The sequence below is a fragment of the Geotrypetes seraphini genome, chromosome 19 (genome assembly GCF_902459505.1).
Source record: "Geotrypetes seraphini chromosome 19, aGeoSer1.1, whole genome shotgun sequence".
In the NCBI taxonomy this organism is placed as follows: Eukaryota; Metazoa; Chordata; class Amphibia; order Gymnophiona; family Dermophiidae; genus Geotrypetes; species Geotrypetes seraphini.
This window is the reverse complement of record NC_047102.1, coordinates 32,852,836-32,877,649: the sequence shown is the minus strand read 5'-3', so window position 1 is coordinate 32,877,649 and position 24,814 is coordinate 32,852,836. Positions and strand designations below refer to the sequence as shown.

The 24,814-nt window shown below is 38.4% G+C and overlaps 2 protein-coding genes across 4 annotated transcripts in view; both read left to right on the top strand.

The window, feature by feature from the left end:
* The window catches only part of MUC2 (mucin 2, oligomeric mucus/gel-forming), a 186,906-nt gene extending 171,272 nt beyond the window's left edge, over nucleotides 1–15,634 (top strand). For all 3 annotated transcript variants that reach the window (XM_033928255.1, XM_033928256.1, XM_033928257.1), the window contains 5 exons: nucleotides 1,945–2,046; nucleotides 4,691–4,819; nucleotides 6,820–6,859; nucleotides 10,118–10,241; nucleotides 14,934–15,634. In XM_033928255.1, the coding sequence (XP_033784146.1) occupies nucleotides 1,945–2,046; nucleotides 4,691–4,819; nucleotides 6,820–6,859; nucleotides 10,118–10,241; nucleotides 14,934–15,171 (633 nt within the window). In that variant the 3' untranslated portion in view covers nucleotides 15,172–15,634. The remainder of the gene's footprint in view (nucleotides 1–1,944; nucleotides 2,047–4,690; nucleotides 4,820–6,819; nucleotides 6,860–10,117; nucleotides 10,242–14,933) is intronic.
* LOC117352133 overlaps nucleotides 1–24,814 on the top strand; it is a 1,164,809-nt gene that overhangs the window by 629,540 nt on the left and 510,455 nt on the right. The window lies entirely within an intron of this gene.

Below are 24,814 nucleotides of genomic sequence, written 5' to 3'. Positions count from 1 at the left end.
GTGGTTTTACTCGTCACTCATCTTCTGCCTAGCTTTGTACAATCTACATTTGAAAGGGACGTGTGGGCAAAACCATGTCATTTTAATTTTCCATGTCATTTGTAGTTGTTTTGGTTTTTCTGTTATGTTCTAGAGGCAGTTCATTTAACAACGCACCTAGGGGGAAATTCTACTTATGTTGCCTAAAAAATTGTCGCTGGAGAAAATCCATGCTTAGCACTATTCTATAAACCGCATCTAGATTTAGGCGCAGTTGACAGAATATGCGTAGTGCCCATCCCCATAATGAAAATTTAGGCGCAGCCACTTATGCCAACCAAAACAGAGCATAAATGCTTGCGCCTAAATTGTGTGTAGATCAGGCATATTCTATAACAATGCACTTAACCTTTAGGAATGATCACAACCCACCTATGCCCCTCCTCTACTGTGGGCCTCACCGTCTAGAAGAAAAACTTTTTCAGCGTATCTTCATATATGAGTACAAGATTTTTTTTGTCTGAATCACACAGTAATTACTCCTATGGCACTGAAGTTGTATATATCTCCTTTCGGGTTCCTTGAAAAAGACTCTCGAAACATGGTTCATGTCGGGACCTGTAGAAACATCTCTAAGTTAAGTGGGAACAGTTTTCCCTTTTGTTGCCAACGAGAAACACATTTATTGTTTGAATAGCACGTTTAGTTTACCACTTTTTCACTAAAGTCATACACAGTGATGGGACGGTGGGTTCCGCTATAGGAGCCGCAGCTCCTGGTCGGATTACACAATTCTGAGTGTATGTGAAAAATTCAATTTTTAATCTATAGACCTATTATACATTGAGAAGTCTTTATCGAATAGTATCTTAGATAATTACTTTGACCTCTTAATACTGTATACTCTGAGAGTACCAACCTCCCTATTATCTATTTGTGACTTAATGAGGGGATAGTCAACAGATAGTGAGTCCACTATCTTTAGATAGTGCATACGGTTTAGGAATAGGATCATTGTTCTTAAAACACTATCCTGTCTTTAAATAGTGTGTGCTATATGTCAATAGGGTGCAAAGTTGATGATACTTGAAAAAAAACAAAACATTTTGAGGGTTTCACTATCATTTAGTTCACAAAATAATATGAAATGAAATAGGAGATAAAGCTGACTTTTCTCATGTTGTTTCAAACAAATGTAGATCCTAGAATTTGATTTCTCTTAGCTTTCATTCTTCACGTTTTTTTATATTTTAGTATTTATATACTACTCATAGCTTAAGTGGTTTACATTCAGGTACGGTACTTAAGCATTTTTCCCTATCTGTCCTGGCGGACTTACACTCTACCTAATGTACCTGGGGCAATGGAGGGATTAAGTGACTTGCCCAGGATCACAAGGAGCAGCATGGAATTTGAACCCACAACTTCAGGGCACTGAGACTGTAGCTCTAACCACTGTGTCACACACTCCCACGTGTAAGAATTACCCAAGCCAACCCTTACAACCTGACTGTGTTCAGCAGCCAAGGAACAAGTATGGTCTAGTTAGTGCAGTAATTGATGCCTTGCTATGATATCTCTGCAGGCCATATACCCCAAGTGGTCAGATTAGCATCATTGGTGGGAATCTTGTGGCTGTGTTATATGATGACTTCATTTCCTTCAATTTTAATAATGTCAGTACATGATTAAGGTATAGATGTTAATTAGTCCTTTTTGGGTGTAGCGGTAGATGAAATGAAGTCATATTAATATGTAAATATTTAAATTTATTTATTCATTCATTCATTCATTTATCAATCTATCTATCTATACATTTAACCACAATGGTCCATCACAGAATGTCATAGAAAATTTCAAATCAACCCAGCAGCCACTGGTAAAGAGCTGGCGATTTGTGGGGGTGGGTTGTTTATTTTCTGGTTGTCTAATGATGCGTTTCTGATGTTCTTGCTGTCCTCCTAGGGATTCACACTGAAGGAGAAATTGCAGGGAGAATGCTGCGGGGTCTGCGTGCAAACTCACTGTGTGCTGAACCTGCAGGATGGCTCTTACCAGATTATGAATGTAAGACCCATGTTTGATGCACAAAAAGTGTTCACTAATGTAGCTGAATATAATCCTGAGGAGCTCCCTTCTTTCTCTGACTGGTATCCCACTCATGTTTTGAAGGCCCTCCTTCCTACTGCTTCCACCTTTAAAGAATCCAAGTAATCCTTAAATGTCAAACTTCCCCATCCAGATTCTCTTTTCCGATGCCTATAATTAACTCTGGAACCTAAAACACTAGGGCATTTGTTGTTCCTCCCTCTCCCTTCCCTCCCTCATCTTGTCTCCTCATATCCCTCCTTACAATTTTGGAATGTAAGCTGCCTAGACATATATCTTTGATAAGTGGAAACTAAATCAGTGGCTGCTGAACAGACCTTATCTGGGGATGAAATGGTGGCTCTGTAGGTGCACTAGGCACTAGAGCAGGGGTGGGCAATGAGGGTCGGAATCCAGTCGGGTTTTTAGGATTTCCCCAATGAATATGCATGAGATCCATTTGCATACAATGTGAAGCAGTGCATGCAAATAGATCTCTTGCATATTCATTGGGGAAACCCTGAAAACCCGACTGCATTCTGGACCTCGTTGCCCACCCCTGCACTAGAGCATCCAACATTGAGCAAAGGATAATCTATGTTGAGTCTGGCGCCCCCCTAATCATTTTGAAAACTTGCTCCAGTGAAATGTGTTGCTTAGTTTGATTAGAGACTAGGGATGTGGATGAAAAAAAAATTTGACCTATTGTTGGACTTTTCCTCCAGTTTTTCCATATTCTTTGTTTTTCATTTTAAAAAATTAACATGGGCTGATTCACCAGCTAACATGCATTAAGTTGGTTTAGTGCACATTGACTATTTGAAGATATACTAACAAATCAAATGCATACAAACTGAACGTACATCCTTATAAAAGACCAATCCTGACCTGACAACTTAGTGCTGATCCAGAAATAGTTCATATGGCAGCTGTCAGTCTCCAGCAAGACACTTCCCCCCCTTATATAAATGGCAGCAACAGCCTCAAACTGTAAGGTAGCAGGAGGAAATTCTTTTCTGAGCATATTGAAGGCAGCTTTATAAGTGAGCGCTTTCATTTAGAGTCCCTGATGTTACATCGTTTGTCGGGTGACCCTACCTGGGTGGCTGAGGTTTTTTATGCCACATTTCTTTTGAATGTGAAGTTTGTGATAGAGGAATATTTGATGTCAAGCACTGTATAAATTTGGGCATCCTGTAATAGAAAAGCCCTAATTGAATTAAATCCTGCTGCATGAAAGTTGAAGCATATTTTCTTTTAATTAAAACACTGCTTAAACTGGAGGGGCTCGATATCCAGCCAGCGTTGGGCAGCGCTTTTGCTGCCCACCAGTAGTGTTAAGTCCGGATATTCAATGCTGGGCCTTTTTCAGCGACTGGCATTGATAATCTAGTTTCATTTTTGACTTGCGGCAACTTTAACAGTGAACTGCTATGAACTTTGGATCGTGCAGTATATAAATATGTAAGTAAATAAATAAAATAAAATAACTAGTTACGCCAGCACTAACTGGTTAAGTTTAGTGGTTAAAGACAGGCCTGATATTTATGTGGCCTATTTTAAACGCTAAACTTAGCCAGTTTGGTGGCTGTGTCACATGATATAGTCACTAACCGTGGATATTCAGTGGAGGATATCCAGCTATTGTCTGCTGAATATCCACAGTTAGGTGCTAAAACACAATTTAATTGGCCAGAAGCTATTCCTGGCTGGTTGAGTAGCTTTGAATATTGGCCTGGAGGTTCTTATCAAGCATTTTACTAAGATTTTAATACCGAATTTGAGTTTTGATTGAAATTCACAATGTGGCCACTGAAGTGCTCGGAAGTGGACTCCACCTTTAAAAAAAAAAAAGCAAAATAACCTAAAGAGTTCAAAACTGCCAGCAACTCAGGCTTTTGTATGCTTTCACACACGTAGAGGAGATTTGTAAAATTCTGCATACAGTTTTTGAAAATTCGTTAGTGATGCAGAAGCGAGCAAAGCAGCTTATCATTATGAATTATTTGTTAAACCCATGTGTGAAAATATATTTACGTACATTTCGGCAGAAAAGGAAACTACACTTCAATGATGTGCAGTAAATTGTAGGTTTTTTTAAATGAATTAGCATTGCTTAGTATCCACATAGCAGTGCTGAATATCCATGAAGTGCCATTTGGCATGGTTGTCAGTCAACCGCTAGTTTACGTTTAAAGAATCGCACCTAGCAGCACTTAAGCGCTGTTAAAATTCTTAGACGTGCTTCCTATAGGCCAAGGTCTTCTTGGCCTAAATGAGTGTGCCTAAGGTAAGTGCCTATTGGGGCCTAACTCAATCCACACCCAAACTCTTCCCCGAATCCAATCCTAACCATGCCTACTTGCCGGTAGGTGCCTCGATATAGAAATAAACATCGAAGTGGTAGGCACCTACCCTAAATTCATTTTTTTAATTGTTTTTAATGGAACTTTAAGCATCAGCATCAATTAAGCCAATTAAAAAAATGAAGTTAGTCGCCTAACTATAGGTGTGTTTTCTAGAATCAGGACCCCTATTGTATACTCTTTATTTTAAGTGTAGATTGAAGTAATATTTTCCCGGTATATAACTTTAACTTGTATTTTTTTCTTCTGTGAATTAGCCTGGTGACATGATCCCATCCAAAACAAGTAATTGCACATTGTACAGTTGTGTGAAGATCAACAACCAGTTCATTACTTCCATCTCTAACATTTCCTGTCCACCATTCTATGAGAAAAACTGTGAACCGGTAAGTACGTTGAAGGTTGTACACAGACACACATATAAGCAGACACAGCACAGAAGCACTCAGATTTAGGTGCTGGGAAAAATACATGCTAAGCGCTGTTCTGTAAAGGGTGCAAGACAAACTTGGCACATAACACTGGTATCCTGTAACACTGCCTATAAATATTTGGAACACCTTTGACCCACCCATGCCCTGGGTTGAGTATACATAAATCAAAATTAGTGCCAATTAAGTCCAATTAATGTTAATAATTGTTTGTTAGCAACCAACTGACTAATTAGTTTATGCACACCTATATAGAATCTGGGGAATAGTGTATCATTGAACACGTGCACCATTATGTACACAAATACAGTAGCTAACACATCATGCATACGGAAAAGAGGAACCCGAACTATAGCTAGCTGATGCAGGGTTCTACACTAGGAGTCACTGCCCAGGAAAAGGATCTAGGTATCATCATTGAGGATACATTCAAACCAAGTTTCCAAGTTTTATTAGTGCTTGATAAATCGCTTATTAAATACCTAAGCGATGTACAATTCAAGTAAAATAGAAATACAAATACACTGACCTCAACTCAGTGTGCAGCGCTTGCTAAGAATGTTAGGAATGTTCAGGAAAGGAATGGTAAACAAAGATGAGAACATTATAATGCTGTTATATCGCTTCATGTAACAGCCACACCTCAAATACTTGGAAAATTGTGTGTGCAATTCTGGTCTCCGCATCTCAAAAAAGATATAGTAGAATTAAAATGATAAGAAATGGGACAACTTCCCTATGAAGAAAGGCTAAAGTGGCTAGGGCTCTTCAGCCTGGAGAAGGAACAGCTCAGGGAAGATATGACAGAGTCTATAAAATATTGAGTGAAGTGGAGTGGGTAGATGTGAATCGTTGTTTACCGTATTTTCTCGCATATAATGCGCGCGTTATACGTGGTTTTTACAAACCGCGCATACCCTTGCGCGTTATACGTGTGAGCGCATTGTACAAAAATTTTTTTACATAGTTTCCCCCCCCACCCCGACGCCCGATTCATCACCCGGAAAGAGCATGTGGTGAAAGTAGTTTGCTTAGCAGGGTTTAAAAAAGGTTTGGCTAATTTCTTAAACAAAAGTCCATATTGAGATGGCTTGGGGAAATCCACTGCTTATTCATAGGATATGGAAAATAAAATCTGTTTTACTCCTTGGGAACTTGCCATGTACTTGTGACCTGGGTTGGCCACTGTTGGAAATGATACTGGGCTTGATGGACCTTCGGTTTGTCCCAGTATGGCAGCACTTATGTTTTTATCAATAAAGGGGTAAAGGGTATAGGATAATGGATATGATATTCTACCAGTCCCCACATACTGGCTTTGCCCTTATTCTGCCCCAGGACATTTCTGACTGCTCAGATTGTTCTTGAGCGGTCACAGCTGATATGCAGCATCACTACTCTGTTAACCTGCTGCTGCATATCAGTGGCTGGTGGCCAGCTTAGCATGGTTTAAACCATTGCTTCTCAACTCAGTCCTGGAGTCCCCCCTAGCCAGTCAGATTTTCAGGATATCCACATTGAATTTGCATAAACTTGATTTGCATACACTGCCTCCATTATATGCAAATTTCTTTCATGCATATTCATTGTGGATATCTTGAAAACCTGACTGGCAAGGGGCGACTCCAGGACTGAGTTGAGAAACACTGGTTTAAGCAAACAGGAGCCTTTCCTGCTTGCTTAAACCATGCTGAATATCTACTCTTATATATATATATATATATATATATACTGTATACACATCATATCTCAATGAAAATGAATAAAAATGGTTATGTATTTTTTTAATGTTAGGAATTTGGAAGGGCAAAAGTCATCATAAAACTTTTATGATGACTCTGCTGACAATCAATTTCTCCCTGGTCTAAAAACACATTTTGGGGTATTTATGCAACATAAATTGCTCAGATCTGTCCAATTTTAGAAACCAATTAACTCTTATTCTCTCTTCTTAGGGAACCATTCAGGTGCTACCCAATGGATGCTGCAAAATATGTAAGAAACTAAAACCATTCATTTGAAAATATTGCTCTGCTGTCAAATCATAATTCTCTGAAGGCTGGGCTAGCTTTCACTGGACTAGTCAAAGAATTACTCAAAACATATGATTTTAAGGCCATATAACACCATCTTTACTCTTACACACCATTTCCAGATAATTCTGGGGGTGGTTCAGTAACAGCCTGCAAACCTCCAATTTTCTCTAAGAGCAATACAGCCACTAGAACTCTCACGATTAAAAATATGGCATGCAATTCTTTCCTAAATAAAATATATCCTGATGTTTCCCAACTTATCTCCTTTATTGTAGTTCTCTCTCATGGCATCATGGTAGAATTCCCGTTTTCTGAATCTATTTGGAGAGTAAAATTATTGAACAGATAATGCATTATTGTCCAGCACTTTCAGGATAACCACCGTGCCTATGCATGCAGTAAATGAGTGTGTGTATATATATATATTTATATATTCACTTCAGCTATTTTTTAGCAATGAAATAAAAGAGAAATGAACTTAAGTAGGGGATTTATCAACATAGGCTATTTTTGTTATTCTTCTTGATTCATGTAAGCTGTACCTCTGTATTGCTGTTACCAGGGCCAGTGTTAGACATGCTGGGGCCCAGGGCAGAAATTAAGGAGAGCCATCTCAAAAAATTTCTCTCCTCCCTGCCCCTCCCTCAATTTCTCTACCCACCAAATGTCCTCTCATCCAGCATCTCTCCATTCTTCCTTCTTCCCTTCCTTCCCACCACCCCAAGATCACCCAATCCCCCCCCCCCCATCCAGCTTCCCTCCCTTCAATTTAAAATCAGCAGCTCCAGGTGGCTCCTGTGGGCCCGGGATGTCCTTCCCTTCTTTCCACCTGATTCCAAAGTCCCTTTCTCCTGTAAAAATGCAAGGAGGTCATCGGCACCACAGTAACTCTCTAAAAGTGCCTGTGGCCTCCTCGGTGTTATTCCTTTGACACAGTTCACTGTTGCAGAAACAACAAGTTGCATCAGATGGGGGCAGTCTGTTGAACAGCACTGAGGAGGCCAAGGGCAGTGCTAGAGAGTCACTGCCATGCTTGCGATCTCCTTGCATTTTTACAGGTGGGAGGGGGGCTTCGGAACCGGGTGGGGAGAAGGGAAGGACATCCCAGCCCAGGGATGCTGCCCTGATTGCGTTCTCTCCTAACGCAGACCCTGTTAGAATAAATACTTTTTTTTTTAAAGACATGCTGTTCTATTTTTAATTCCAGTTATTAGTAACAAGGTACCACTGCCTAAAATGAAACCTGTGCCATCTTAACAGTGGTCCATATTGATAACTATGTCCATTAATTACAAATTCAAAGTAAGGCTGCCACTGTGGGAAAAATCACCCCCCAGTGTGTTCCAGATCCCTCATGCTATGGTCCCTTTCCAGGGTCTTCCTACTCTATTATGGGGTAATTTTTCACGTGTCTTGAATATCAGTACAGCATTTTATGCCCTCCAGTAGGTGCTTTTAAAATAGTCTGGGGAGTACATAAAAATAGATGCCAAAGAAACATAGCAGCTACTTCTCTGTGATATATGTGTAAGCATTCTTGGGAGTAGAGAATAGACAGAGTGGCTATTTAGTAGACATTTCACCAAATACAAACAAACTCAGCAGTTTTTACTGGCATATATCTGATCAAAGTTCTCTGTGCCTTGGAGAAACTTTCAGGAGGTTATTTATAAAGGAACATATAATAGGTATATATATTGCCTTTTTAAATAGATCAACTATGTAGTAATCCTCTTTTGTAAAGCCATGCTATCAGTTAGCGTGCACTGAATGTGAAGAAACCCATGGGAATAAAACGAGCTTTGTTACATTCCGTGCGCTGCACGTCCATAGTGCAGCTTTGTAAAAAGAGCTATGCAAATAATTTCTTTATTATACTCAATTCACCCAAATTGTCGTCAGTCCAATATTATTTTTAATAACTTATGTATGTGACATCCTGAGATAATAGGGGACTTATATTTTGTTGCTTTTATTATGTCTATCTTATTGTGCTTTGCATAGGTGTATGTGGATTAAAAGTTTAAAAATAAAAATTAATAAATACAGCCAATGGGTAAGATATAAGCTCAGGTTAAATGATGTTCCCCTTTGATGTTTTTTAAAAAATGAGTCTATTTATTGCTCTCTTTATATAAATTTGCTATGTTAAGTTTTAGTGGGATTTAAAGAAGGGATTTACAAGTTATTTAACCCCCTCCTCCCCCTTTTACAAAGCTGCTTTTATGGCTGTCGCTGTGGTAACTGCCCCAAAGCCCATAGGAATTTAAAGGGCTTTTGCTGTACAGCAGCAACTGTCATGGCTTTGTTAAGGAGGTGGGGGGGGGAGAGTAAAGTGTTCAGAATTTGAAAAAGTAAGTTAAAAAAATTAAAAATAATATTGGCCTGATGAAGCTTTGGTTGCAGTATAAAGAAATCTACAATCTAATTCTACATATGGCGCTAAAAATCGCATGCAGAATTTTGGTCGCAAATAATTTAATTGAATAACAAGCCAATTACCATAGGCAATTGGGTGCTAATAATCAATTAGCAGTGCTAATTGGCATTAATTAAAATTTACATGTGCAGCATTAACCTGCGAATCTGGATCCAGTTGGCAGCCTTATTTTAAGAGGGTAATTCCATAAAGGTTCCAAGAAGGGGCTTGTTTATGCAAGCATGTGTGCACTGCACATAGACACACAAATGCCGATATTCTGGCTATGCAAGATTCTATAATATGGTATCTAAATGAAAAGACTTGTAGTTTGTGGGTGAGTGAACACATGGGCAGAAAATGGACAGAACGTGGTCAAGGCACAGAGTTATGCACATTAATTATAGAGGATTGTCACGTATGACTGTGTTTTGGCAATCTAGGCACACCTCTATGACTGGTGTGACTGCATGTAAATTGTGCACACTTTTTTGACTTGTTTACCCAAGTATTCTACAAAAGGAAGGAAACCACCTATTTTTCTTTATAGAATAGGTTCCATGGTGATATTTGGGGCATTAACATGCGTTCTTGACATCTAGAAATTGGTAACCCCTTCATAGAATTTACCCTCTTTGTGGAATTTTTATAGTAATGATTTCAGATTTCTTTATCACTCAAGAACAAGACTCTGTCCTTCAAGATGAGGAGCTGTGTTTTACACTGAAAAAATGAGGTTTGGTGGTTACTTGGGTTTTCTTGAATGAGATGTTTATAACGTTTGGGTCTGGGTTGCAGGTATTGAGAAGACAACCTCTTGTAAGGTTCGAGAGTATGAGGACTACATTTCATACAACAAATGCAGATCCCCTGATAAAGTGAGCATACCAAAGTGTGAAGGCTCCTGTGGTACCTTCTCCATGTAAGTAAACTACTATAGATCCATGAGTTTACTTCCTGGGCAGTGAGCTTGTCTTAATATCGTCTGCATCAAATGAAAGATAAAAACATAGAGTTATGAAGGCAGATAAACATAACATAGCATAAAATTGGATTTCTGGACTGCATAACCTTTGAAGTTCAATGCGGTTTACAAAAGATTAAATAATAACAAAGGAAAAATGTAGGAATCAATCAGCCAAATATTTTCTAAAAAGATAAGTTTTCAATTGTTTTCTGAAATGGGTGTAAGAATGGGATGTAAATATTAGGTGTCAAAAGTCCTTATCATAAGAAGCTGCCTGAAAAGAAAGAATATGGTCATGATATTTCTTACTTTTACAACCCTTGATAGAAGAAGATACGAAAAGAGCACGAGATCTATCTATTTCTCTCCCTTAGAGATCCAATGTATTTATCCCAAGCTTTCTTGAATGCAGATACATTTTTCATCTCCACCTGGTTGTCATTCCATGCATTCACCATTCTTTCTATGAAAAAGTATTTGTCTGCTTGATTAGATTGTAAGCTCTACTGAGAAGCGACTGTTTAATGTACAGCACTGTATACATGTAGTTCTGCTGTAGAAATAAGCAGTAGTAGTAGTAGTACATTGGAGGAATAGCCTAGTGGTTGGAGAAGCAGGCTGTTCAAACTCTACTGGCACTCCATTGCATTGGCCACAAGCTTCTTCCCTTGTGTTTAAAGGATGTTGTCAGGGCATTTAAATGTATACCTGGATATTCAGCAACAGGCCACCCCCAGACACTGTCACTGAATATCCATGTATAAGGTTGACACTGGAAACTTTAGATAAGACTGGTACTTTCATAACTATCCAAATAAGTTAAGGCAGCTGTTTTCCTGTCCTGACTTATCTGGATAATTATCCAGGTACCAGTGCCAAATAATAGCAGTACTCAGATTAAATTCAAAGCTCCATCTTGGCTGTACACTCGAACAGCCTAACAACATCTGGATAGTGTCAATGCAGAATTTTCAGAGGTATTATCAAGAAAATGCAGCTGAAAACCGATGCTGACCCTGGTAGGATTAATTCTTACCTGGGTAAGCATCACTAAAAATCGACCCTTTAGCCTGTGGACCTAGTAACACATGTGGTATCTGAACACAAGCTACTCTTAAAAGATGTCAGCTACATCCAACCAAATAAACAATTAGAACAGTCTGCTCAGTTGCCGATGCTTCTACTGCCCTAACATAACATAACATAACTTTATTTTCCTATACCTCCTTAATCAAAAGAATTCTAGGTGGTTTCCACAAAAGAGAAAAACTGGACAATCAGTGAAATACAAAATGGTAAAAAATGAATACAGCCTGTTGTATAAAAGACATTAAAATTTAAAATTGATAGGATAAGATTGATTATATTTAAAAATGAAGATAAAAACATGGATTAAGAAATGAATTTATCAAATAATATTGTCTTGATTTCTTTTCTAAAAGCGCCATAGGACAACATGGCTCCGCTGATAAAGTTACCCAACCAGGACTGTTGTTTGCTTGCTTAAAAAGCAAGCATCCTATCTAAATAAGACCTGAGATTACAGCCTAAAATCTTTGGATAAGCAAATAGGTTGCAGTTCCTGGTTATCTGCACAAGGTTATATAACACAAAATGAGATAGCTCACGTCATGACCGTTCCTTGCTCTTACTCCCACCCACTGTTCTAATGGATTCACCCAGCTGTCCTGACCTATCCTCTATGATGGTTATGTAGATGTATATAGGTAAGTGCAGCCCCAAAATTTCCATGATGTGTTATTTTCCAGGTCATTTCCAGGAATTTTCATTTTATTCAGAGTTTTTTCCCCTTTTTTTTTTTTTGTTATAAGAGCAATATAATTAAAGGTCAGTGCTCTTTCAGAAAGATAACATAAGAATAGCCTTACAGGGTCAGACCAATGGTCCATCTAGCCCAGTAGCCTGTCTTCATGGTGGCCAATCCAGGTCACTAGTACCTAGCAAAAAAACAAATAGTAGCAGCATTCCATGCCACCGATCCAGGGCAAGAAGTGGCTTCTCCCATGTCTGTCTCAACAGCAGTTTGTGGACTTTTCCTCCAGGAACCTGTCCAAACCTTTTTTTTTAAACCACTCTCACCAAAACCTCTGGCAACACGTTCCAGAGTTTAATTATTCTCTGAGTGAAAAAATATTTCTTCCTATTAATTTTACAAGTATTTCCTTGTAACTTCATAGTGTCCCCTACTCTTTATAATTTTTAATGGAGTAAAAAATCAAAAGCAAAGATAGAACTGTGGAGATGATGATCTTGATGTAAAAAAAGTTTTAATGATACTTCTTGAATTAAAAGCGATGTAGACAATAAAAGCCAGTCATACAACACAAGCAAAAGTTATGGTGCGGACCCAGCACGGCCCATGTTTCGGTTGTAGTCACCTTCTGGGGTCCGCTTATTAAAAGCCACAAAATTTGATCATGCCCTGAAGCATCCAAAAGTGCGCTGACCCAAGAAAAAAAGAGCCTCCAAACCCTCTAGAACCTGCTACAAGAGGTGTATGAATGCAAAAGTGTAAACAGACTTCCAGTGGGATAATGATCCAGCATCCTCATTCTCAGCACATTTTGCACAGAGTGTGCACTCTTTCATGATAGTGTGCACAAGTCCATTTGTCCATACATGTGCACACTCTCAGGAAAGGAGTATGCCCTCTTTGCAAAAAGTGTGCACTCTTTTTTTTTTTTTTTTATAATTTCTTTATTTATGCATTTGTTACAATTTAAATAACAAGCATAAAGGAATATCCATTTCATCATCAGCATAAAAATGCTCATAAAATAAAATTCAAGGAAAATTATATCAGTGATCTAGTCCACATCATTTAGCTGTCACTAGGAAACAAATAATTAAATCAAAATATCTAACATGTGGCAGACAGAAAAACATGTGGCACACTTTTAAATGGCACCTAAACATCCTCCCAGACTTGTAAAAATAAATCAAAAAAATTCCTTGTATTGGTTTATCCTTAAGAAAATCTTCCAACTGGACTGGGTCTAGAAACACATATTTATCACTTGCATATGATATAAGGCATTTACAAGGAAATTTTTTAAAAAAAGGTTGCACCCACTGCTAAAACCCTAGGCTTAAGCAGTAGAAATTGCTTCCTCTTTAGCTGAGTCTGCTTAGATACATCAGGAAAAATAGAAACTCGTTGACCACAGAACAAAACTTGTTTCTTCACAAAATAAAGCTTTAAAATAGCTTGCTTTTCTAGTTCTGATTTAAACACCACCAATAAAGTAGCACGTTTTGTTATTGTGTCCTTAGACGACTCAAGAAACTGAGATAAATCCAAACTGTCTGATGAGGATAGTTTATCTAGTTCCCCCTCATCTACCACCTCCCTATAGAAGCCCACGGAATGCAATAGAGATTATCAGGCTCAAAGGTATCTATCTACTTTAGTATATTGCAAACTCTCCTGCAAGTATATTCTCAAGAGCTCCAATGGAGATAGGGAGTGTGTGATAGGGAAATTTAGAAAACAAAGATTCTTAGCTCTCATACAATTCTCCATTTTTTCTAGTTTGGCATGAAGCAATAAACTACCTTTAATATTAGAGGTAGCAGTGTACTCTTTATGAAAAGTGCAAAACCCTTTCTAAAAACCGCACACTCTTCAAGAAGAATGCACACTTTTTAAAAGCATATTGCCCTCCCTCCCCCCCACACAATATTTTTTCCTTACATTTCAGGTAAAAACTACATGAAACAACATGGGAAATGCCATCCAATGTTCTCGTGTCAGTTTAAATGAATACACATTTCCAGAAGCTTATTCAACACATTTGACTGCTTTTGTTAATTACTTGCTACCTTGCTCCATGTTTACCCTACTGCCACGTCATACTGGTAAAACTTGCTAGCTCTCATGGAACGTTGACACCTTTCTTTGAGAATCTGAGGCAGCTGTATGTATTGCTGCTCTGTACTGCCAGATCTTGGACAGTGTTGATACATTTCATGCTGCAAACAAGGCTGATTTATACCTCTCCGCTTTAACTAAGTCTATCTTCTGAAAATTTACTCCATGGTGTTAGTGGTCTTCGAGATAAATCCGTTGATTACCATGTCACTTTCCAGAAGAGTTTACAAACTAAACTGAGCACAGGGAGGTTCAGATACTTTTTGGAGATTATCAAGGGATTTGTGAGTAGGAAGACTGGATCAGAACCTCTCATCACTTTGCAACACCTCCAGCCTTTGTAAGGGGAAGTATTTTAAATGTCATTACATGGACAGCTTCTACCAAGTCAAGTCTCTATAAAGACGCATTTGAAGATTAAAGACATTAGTCTCGGCTTATCTAAACATCAGATTGCTTAATCTTTAACTCTCATCTACTTTTCACAAGAGATTTTGTTCTCATCCTGCCCCCAATCTATTATTTTTTCCTTTATTGTTACCTTTCCTTAAAACCATTGTAGTTCTACCCCTTTCTTCCACCTTGTTCTTGTTCATTTGTTGTTCAAAGATTGTCTTGTTAGTATGTTTTAACTACCTCGCGTCCCCTAATTTTATTATGTACATCGCTTAGGAATTTTTATAAGCGTTGTTATCAAATTTTAAATAAACTTGTAGGATAGATGATTACATCACCTTTTCTATTCTCATCATCAGGTACTCAGCTGAAGCAAACTCTATGTCGCACAAATGCACCTGCTGCCAGGAAGTACAGACCAGCAAGCGGCAGGTGCAGCTCCGTTGCCCAGATGGCAGTCGTGTAACTCGTAACTACACTTATGTAGAGCGCTGCAGCTGCATCAACACCAACTGCGAGCCGCGGCCTGGAACCTTGCCGCAGCAGGAAGAAAGCACGGAGCTGCGCCGCAAGCGGTCATTCAGAAAGCAGTCATAGTCATGCAACAATTGCACCATCGAGAGCAGCAGTGCCCTGCACCCAAAAAACAGTTCAGTCTAAGTCCATGCTTTGCCTTTGCAGATGTTGTTTTCTTCCTGCCTTTTTCTCATGCCACTGTATTTATTAGAATCTACCTTATACTGTGTATGTCGATATATGGACTGAGGAGGGACAACAAATGCATAGATCCAAGTGGCCAATAGTTCTCTGGCATAGATTAAAATGCAGCATTCTTTATCTTTATGTGGACAACCCAAAAAAGGACCTGGATGAGACAAACTTAATTACGTTGTCAAAGCCACTTTACAACAGATGCAAAAAAATCATGCCCTATTCAGAGCTATCATCTCTGCAAATTATTTATATATATGAATATATAAATGGGCTCTACATATCTGTTTATGCTTTTATATTTCTGTTTCCTTTGGGTTAAGGTTTTCTTGCTTCTAATAAAGGCACATTTTATAACCAGACTATGTCTATGTTTATGGGGACATTATTTCCTGCAATGTGAGGTTTACGCTTATTGAAACAGAATGTTCATGCCACTTTAAGTACAGTTAAGTTTATGTGGCTAACTGAAGGTCACAGCAAAGAGCTGTGGATAAGGGGAACTGAATACAGCTTTATGGGTTTGCAGGTCTGTGGTCTGAACACTATTTTGGTGGTTTGGCCTGGCAGAGAGATCAAGTGAGATAGCAAGTATGATATAATTGTGGTCTAGACTCTAGATGGAAATATCTTTCACTTACGACAGCCCCGATGACTCCTTCTGTCCTATAATGGCCAGGGATGGATGGCCAGGGTCTGGTAAATAAGGTGACTAAGTTACAAAAAAAAAAAAATGACTTTTCAGTTAACTTGAAGAGGTAACAGAGATTGAAGATTAGTCTATAGTGAGCAGGTAGAATGGGATTAAGAGAGGGGTTTTTAGTGTACGTGATTGTCCTCTCCACTCCACCTCACAATCACGTACAGACGCAGAAAAGCGCTTACGCGAGGTTACAGTAGTGAGGTGGGCAATGCTCCAGAACGTAAGGTAATCATTGGAGGCGGTGCAGCTTATGCGTGTATCCGGTGCTGGAGGAGGTGAGAGCTGAAGGAGGTTGCGGACGCGACTGCCGGACACTTAAGGCACAAGTTTTCTATAAAGAAGCATTCTTTATAATACCAAGGGCCTCAAAATAGTACATGGCGGGCCGCGAGTTTGAGACCACTGTACTAGATATATGTTTGTGTTTGACTAACTGCCCTTTACCAATCATCCCAAAGTGGTTTACCCTAAAATATTATTTATCTAATCTAATGCTTGGCTTTATATACCGAGACATCAATCCAAGAAAGCTCATCTCGGTTTACAATAAACTTAACAAATAAAAGCCCTAAAGACTAAGTTTCGGCAGATTAATTTTCAAAGTGTTTAGCAAATAAAATGGTTTTTAAAGATTTACGAAAAACTTAGAGTGAACCGGAAGTCCTTAAAAGGAGTGGAAGGTCATTCCAAAGTTGAGAAAGCTTAAAAATCAGAGATTGAGTAAAAATCTTGACTCCTTTTACCCCTTTCTTGAAAGGAAGAGATAATTTAAATTGTTGATTACCTCTTGCAAAGGAAAATCTGGAAATGTTCCAAGATAAAGGAAGTAGAGGAGTAAATATACCATATAGGATTTTAAAAACAACACAAGCACATTTGAATTGAACTCTAAAATAAACCGGGAGCAATGGAGTCACATGGTCAAATTTACATTTCCCAAAGATCAATTTTGCAGCAGTATTTTGAATCAGTTGCAATCTATGAAGACAAGTTTTTGTGATACTGAGGTCGATACATTGCAATAATTGAGACGAAATAATATAATTGACTGAACTAATATGGAAAAAATGTTGATGATGAAAGAGATGTTTAACCTTCCTCAGTAAACGCAGGTTAAAGAAGCATTTTTTGACCACAGAGTTGATTTGATCCTTAAAAGAGGGAGAGGAGTCAAGAAGGACTCCCAAAACCTTAGCAGAAAATTCAATCTGTAGAGAGGATCCAGAAAAGCTATAGAAGGAGGAAGACAATCCAATTTTGAGCTTAACCATAATAATTTGGTTTTGGTTGTATTAAGCTTCATCCGGACAGACTGTGCCCAGGCTTGAAGTTTTGATATACATAGATTTACTTTAGATACTAGGTCAAGTGTCCGGATCTATCTCTATCAGTATGAAAATGTCATCCGCATAAGTGAGTAAAGTTTCCCAAGATGACAACTTAAGGATATTCAGGGTAGTCATGTAAAGATTAAATAGAATTGGAGAAAGTGGGGAACCCTAAGGAACCCCACAGGGAGACTGCCAGGAGTTAGAAGTATTATCTTCAAAATTCACTGAATAAGAATGGTACAGAAGAAATTTAGAAAACCAGTCCAAAACTGCCTGGTGGAGACCAATGTCTGAAAGCAACTGAAGAAGAATACCATGATGGACTACATCAAATGCTGTAGAAAGGTCAAACTGAAGTAGAATAGAATATTTGTTTTGGAGACGGATTTGTTGAATTTTTGAAAGAAGAGAAATCAGTAAGGTTTTGGTACTAAAATTAGAACGAACACATGTTGGAATGACTAAAGTAAGGAAAATTTCTCTAGATAATCAGTAAGTTGACCAGGTACAGTTGATTCTAACATTTATGTCAGTAAAGGTATATTGAAGATTGGGCGATAATGAGAAGGAATTGTAGGATCTAAATCTGCTTTGTTTAAAAGGGGAGTAAGTGATATTTGTCCCATAGAGTATGAAAAGTATCCGTTTTCCAGAGAAAAGTTCAGAAAAGCCGTTAACCACGTTATAGCTTGAGAGGAGATATTAAGAATAGGATGGAAAAGGGTCCAGTGAACATTTGCACTTTCTCATCCTTTCACACAATCTAGAAACTTGAAGTTTGGATACTGGAGTAAATGAGTGCCAATAGCGATCAGCTGGTATTTCCTCTGTGAAGTGTTTAAAATATATGGTGAAATACTCAATTTCACTTGTAGGAAAAGATTGTCTAATAAGAGAGATTTTTTTCTTGAAAAAAACAAGCTAAGGTTTCAGTGGAAGGGGATGAGGAGTGGTCAGTTTTAAAGTCAGTATTAGTCAGGGAACGCCAGAGCTTAAAAAGGATACCACTCTGGTTATTGGACTTGGATATCTTACAACCATAATATGATTTTCTCGCTTTCCTGAAGACATCTGAATAGTGGGAACAGAGGGGGAAATGGTATTGGTAAACTGCAGAATCATTAAGAAATATCTATAAAATAGATGTTTTATGCAGAGAAATGGACATAGAATCCATGAGGAAAAGACATAGAAAATGCAAGGAAAAAGGTGATACACAACCTGACTCTCACAAATGTCCAGTAGTAAATACTTACCAGAGCACCAGTGGCTACCAGAAAATATCAGTTCATTAAATGACTAGAGTGGAGAAGAGTTACACGAGGTCCTATGCCCTAGACTTCAAAAGTACAGGCATAAAAAAATAAGCAATTGCCTTATTTAGGAGTTTACAAGGTAGGAGGAAGACATTGGTGAAAGAGGGCTGAGCTAGTTGTAAAGGCCTCTTCTAATACTAATGGTCCTTGTGGCCTAGGACAAGCCACTTCATTCTCCAAGGCCTCAGGTATAACCTTATAGTCTCATTTGCTAACCAATATTGATGTAATTTAACACTCTTATGTAGTACTAGCCTCATTATTCTCACTTAGTTACCAACTAAGCACATAAATAGGGCTTCTATTTCTAGATATTTATAAATTGTAAATTTAAGTGTTTCTTTTCAAGCAAATTAGGGGTTCTTTCAGAGTTCAAACAAGTTTTTTATTGGTTTAATGTTTAAAAAGGCTTGAAATACCACAAAATCCGACACATGGATCGGGAAAATCAAAAAAATGGCCCCAAACCCAGTCACTCTTTCTTTGAGTCTGTGCACCAAGCAAAACTCAGATTCCCAAGTTTACTTCTCTTTATTCAGAAGTCAAACAGATGGTGAAATATGTCTCACACAAACTTTATTCTTCAAACAACTCATAATTCCAAGAAAAATTCTTCCAAAAGGAAAAAGCATTCATCCCTAAAGAACGAAAGCAAATGTCACAAATCACACCAAATTCTGTTTTTGAATGGCTTAAACTTAAAGTTTTATTATAAAAATAATAAAATAGAGCTAGTCATTCATTTTGGCTGCCTGAAAAGCAAGAGTTCTATCAAAAAATCTCTTAAACTGACAGGATTTAACAGTTGGATATGCAAATGAACTCTACATGCGGACTTGGAATAATCCAGGAAGAAATGGGAAACTAAGCTGGAGACATTCCCCAAATCAATTTAAAACAAATACAAGCAAATTTAAACAGAACTCTCGCCTCCATTGGCAACCAGGGTAATTTTTGGTAATAGGGGCTAATATGTTCCTATTTTTTTCAAACCGAAAATCAACCGTACTGCAGAATTCTGTACCATTCGCAATCTTTTAAAAGTCTGCTACTATTTGGGTTTTGCCAGGTACTTGTGACCTGGATTGGTCACCGTGAAGTCCAGATACTGGGCTAAATGGACCATTGGTCTGACCCAGTAAGGCTCTTCTCATGTTCTTAAATATCCTACAAATTCCCCAAAGATTGCAGCAACTAAAATGCCTAAACAAAGCTGCCTATGACATCACTATGATGTCAGGTTCTTTAGTATGTTTTGAAAAAGTCTCCATGGCAACGAAACCCAGGAATTCCCTGACTGCTGCAGCTGAAGACACATTGCCAATAACATTCTTTTGCCTCAGTTTTACTGTGGAGAAAAGGATTTTAAGAACTCTATTGCAAACTTATTCCGTATTTCACATATCTATTCCTTTGAGAATACAGTTACACTCATTGGCTTTTATTATAGGGAAAGAATGTTATAACAATGTCAAGTGTGTGACTCTCCTGCAAATGCCATGATACACAGTCGGTGAGCCAGCTGCATTGTTTGGGAGATGAGCCTCGTCGAGGCAAGACTTCACATCCAGGTATTTGTGTGTCTTTTCCCTCCTTTGCAACTTCCCAATGGTCCCCTCCTTTACTGTTAACATCTCGTCTTCTTTTCTCATTACTCTACATTTTTATCTATATTGATATACATAAATATAACTTCTGAAAGTTTTTAACATGTAAATTCATAACACACTCCTAAAAATGTCCCTTGAATGGCTCTTTTATTATAGTCAAATCTGTGCACTTTATCAGATTGCACATATAATTTTGAGTGGCTAAACGTCCTCTCGAGTGCATATGTTCTGCTTCTGTTTATTAAATTTTATATGCCACTTAATTTTTCCAAGAACAAAGGAAAAACAGAAACATAGGGAAAAGAACTCCATAAAAAAATGATAGGAAAGAACTAAATCACATACACACCCCTTTTACTAAACCATGATGGCGGTTATTAATGCAAGGAGCCACGCTGAATGCTCCACAGTGCCCCAAAGCTCATAGGAACTCTATGAGCATTGGGAGCAGCGCAGCATTCAGCGTGGCTCCCTGCGCTAATAACTGCTATTGTGGTTTAGTGAAGAGAGAAAATATAAACTACAATCAGACAAGAGTTAAACCAGTACTATTCAGGGTCACTTGTAAATACCCCCACCACATTCCATTGGACATCAAAAGCTTGCATAAAGCAATAGGTTTTCAATTAAAATCTTAAACTTTTTAGGATTTGGTTCAGTGTGGATTTTTGGGGGGAAGCCCATTCCATATCAGGGATGCTAAGAAAAAAAATGGTTTTCTCCTTAGTAGAATCCCAATGAGACATAACCATTCTATGGTCCTGGAAAGACCTAAGAAATAAGAACATAAGCAGTGCCTCCGCCGGGTCAGACCATAGGTCCATCCTGCCCAGCAGTCCGCTCCCGCGGCGGCCCAAACAGGTCACGACCTGTCTGAATCACCAAAGTATTTAAACGTTTTTTTTAAATATTAAATAAAGGGAACAAATTCATAGTTGCAATAAGGACATAACATGATACATATGGACAGATGGGGAGGATACATTGCTTAAAATAAAAGAAAGGGGAGGCAAAATACAAAAGGAATTAAGGGGAAATTTAAATGTAAAGCCTGATGTCTGAGGTTTTTGAATAAGGAAAGCTAAGTATAGATCTCAAAAGCATCTCTGAAAAGAAATGTTTTGAGATTACCCAATAGTGGAGACATGGTGGCTACATGAACTGGAAGATTCAGCTAAGTTTATTGGTCCCTCAGCGTTCTATCATGATTTTCACTATTTGTACTTGATTTTTTGTGTGATCTGCGACTGATGAACGGAGACATAATGGTGATATGAATTTATGAACTTATGAATTTGTGAAGATTTAGTCCAATTGATTGTTTTTTACCATTAACTGTTTGTTTGATTTTTTTGATGATTTTTACGATTGATTTTTGAGAGGATTTCACATACACCCTACTTTTCCCCTTTTCTTCCTATGCTGATTGCACATCTGCACTTTATATTTATATATTTATTTAACGATATCAGCTAAATGTTTTGAAATAAGGGTAAGAAATCCTATCCAATCACCAGTATAACTACTCAAAACCCTTAGAAAAAGGCCAACTCAAGATCAAAAAGATCCCAGCTTATTCACATCAAGGATGAAGACAATAAATCTCAAGTGCCCATAGCCAGTTACCAGAACTAATCTTAGTTACTTGGCTTGCAAACGGGCTATCATTGATAAACGTCTTCTCCACTATATAAGCATTATGTGCATTAATTATTTTATTATTAAACCAACTTATTTATTCTTGGTATGCAGTAATGCTGTATGGTACTTAGCTCGGGTATTATGTATTGCCCAGCCATTCAGAAAGCGAGGCGAGCCCAGGCAGCAGCGCAGACAGCGCGCTCCTGCCAGCCCAAACACTGCTGGACCACCCAGCTTCAGGGGGCATTTAAAAAGGTACTGCAGGGCAGGGGAGTTTAAAAGAGCGGGTGGGCAGGGGTGTTTTAAAAGGAAGGGCCAGCGGGTAGAAGTTTTTAAAAGGAAGGGCTGGCGGGCTGGCTGTGTTATTAAAGGGTACCGGGAGGAGTGGGGGAGGGAGGAGGATTGTTAGTCGGCTGGGACGGATCCCTCCTGTCCCAGCCTACCACTAGATCACCAGAGGAGAGAGGGGTGGCAGGTTTCAGGTCAGGGAAGGGGGATAAGGAGCAGAACCTGGCAGGGAGGAGGGAAAGGGTGCAAAGCCTAGCAGGGAGTGAGGGAGGCTGGGTGCACAATTTGGTTCAGAATTTTATTTTTCTTGTTTTCCTACTCTAAATCTAGGGAGCGTCTTATGGTTCGGTATGGAGTGAAAAATACAGTAACTATGAAGTTTCCCCAAGAACTGATTTTTCACCAAATCAGTTATAGCAAGCGTTTATTATTAAATTAAGAAAGATGTGCTTAGTCCTCTTTAGTTTGTTCTGTGTGAGATTTGGGAATCAAATGTGTCTTAATAGCTGCAATAATTAAATCCAGAAAACAACTTCCCATGTCTCTATTCTTCATTCCTTTTGTTTACTGATGAAAAATGTGTACTTAGCACTGTAGACTGTAGCCAGATTAATTAATGGTTTCCACACCTCTCCTGTTGATCTCTTAGCCAGTTAGATTTTCAGGATATCCGAAATGAACACACAGATGAAAAATTTGCATAGATGAAAAATTCTCAGCCTATCCAACAAAGTTGGGACAGTCTCCATCGAGGGCTATACACTTAGTCCAGTAATTTTCTACTTGTCTGGTTGGCTTTCAAATATATGCAGATATTTGTCCTGCATATTCACTGTGGATATATAGAAAACATGACTGGCTTTAAATCACTAGGACAAGTTTTAGAACCACTAGTATAAATTATTTTTTTCTTTAGCTCTTCAATCACATTTCTATTTTTTTTTTCCTGGTTGGAATTTGTGGGCATGGAATAGGTTGAAAGAAGAATAGCATGGACCTACCTTACGGCTTTCCTGATCTGTTTCCAGATATACACCATCGATGTTCTGGGAGGTAAGGACAAGGCCATTTACTCAACAGCTTCTGTAAAAAAAGAGGCAAAACAAACTCACAGCTGCACTGCAAACACCAGGTTAAGGTTAGTCAGTTTGGATATAGAATTTCTTTGTAAACACACATGACCAAAGTGATACAAAGTATCAAGGTGATAGGTACACTATCAATGCTATGGGTAATTTATAGTCCACTTTATTCCTTGCAGATTACATAAAGAATTAGCTACATAAGAACATAAGAATTGCTGCTGCTAGGTCAGACCAGTGGTCCATCGTGTCCAGCAGTCCACTCAAGTGGCGGCCTTTTGCTCAAAGACCAGTGTCCTAACTGAGACTAGCTTTAACTGCTTATGTTCTGGTTCAGCAGGAACTTGTCTAGGCATGGTTGTTAGATCATTTCGACATAGGGAGGGTTGAAATTTGTGAGAAGACCAGATTTCATATAGATACATTTTTACACTCTTCCTAGAGATGATGTATGAGGGTGAAGTTCTGATTTTAACCAGCAGGTTGGTTGTTCAAGATTTTTGCTCCTAAATATTCAAAAAATAGTTGGTGGTGTTTTTAGTTTTTAGTTTGGTTTTCTTATTGTTGGAAACGATGATGTATGTTTCTGGCTTGTTATTTGTTGTCATGGTTTCTTAGGAGAGGGCATCTTTTGCTAATTGCTTCCAGGGATTGACCAAATAGAGATTTGTAGACCAAGCAGGAGATCTTGCATTTTGTTCTAATTTGGACAGGTAGCCAATGAGGATACTCTGTCACATTTCATAGCACCAAAGATCAATATTGCAGCAGTGTTTTGCAGGAGTTGCAGTTTTTACAGGAGTATACCATACATGCCTTCATACAGGCAGTTGCAGTAATCTATGAGCAGTAATAGGAAAGCTGGTCGGATCTTAGCTAAATTTTAAAGAATGATTTCTTAACTAGTGATGTGATTTGGTCTTCCATGGTTAACCTTGGATCTAGGATAAAGCTGATTACTTTTTATTGGTTTTCTATCAGAAGTAATTCACCGGTACTTAAGGCGAGGTTTGGGATTTGGGTGAACCATACAATCTTGTTTTTTTTCTTTATTCAATTTCAAGAAATTATCTTTGGTCCATTTGTCTATGGTAGTGATGTTTTTTGACAGCAAATTAAGTGGATTGTTGACTGAGTCTAACTAAGGCAGGACATGACAGGAATATGTCATATAATAGGATTAGGATGCCCACCCAAGTGTCTCATGTAGATGTTGAAGAGGGTGGTGATAATGGTGATCCTTGTAGTACTCAATATTTTGTTCACCAGGGGCTTGAGCATTCATCAAGTTTTTGAACTTTGTAAGATCTTTTACTCAGAAATTCTGTGAACTATTTTAGGACTAAACCAGAAATTTCTAGTTCGCTGAGCCTATGCTCTATGGCATCAAAAGCTGCAGAGATTTCAAATTGCTGTAGCAGGATCATATATTTTCCTTTACTTAGGGATTGTCTTGTTTCCTTTACCAGTGTAAGTAGTAATGTCTCTATGCTGTGGTTTGTTCAGAAGCCATGCTGAGTTCCATGTAGGATGTCATGATGTGATATATAACTGAGAA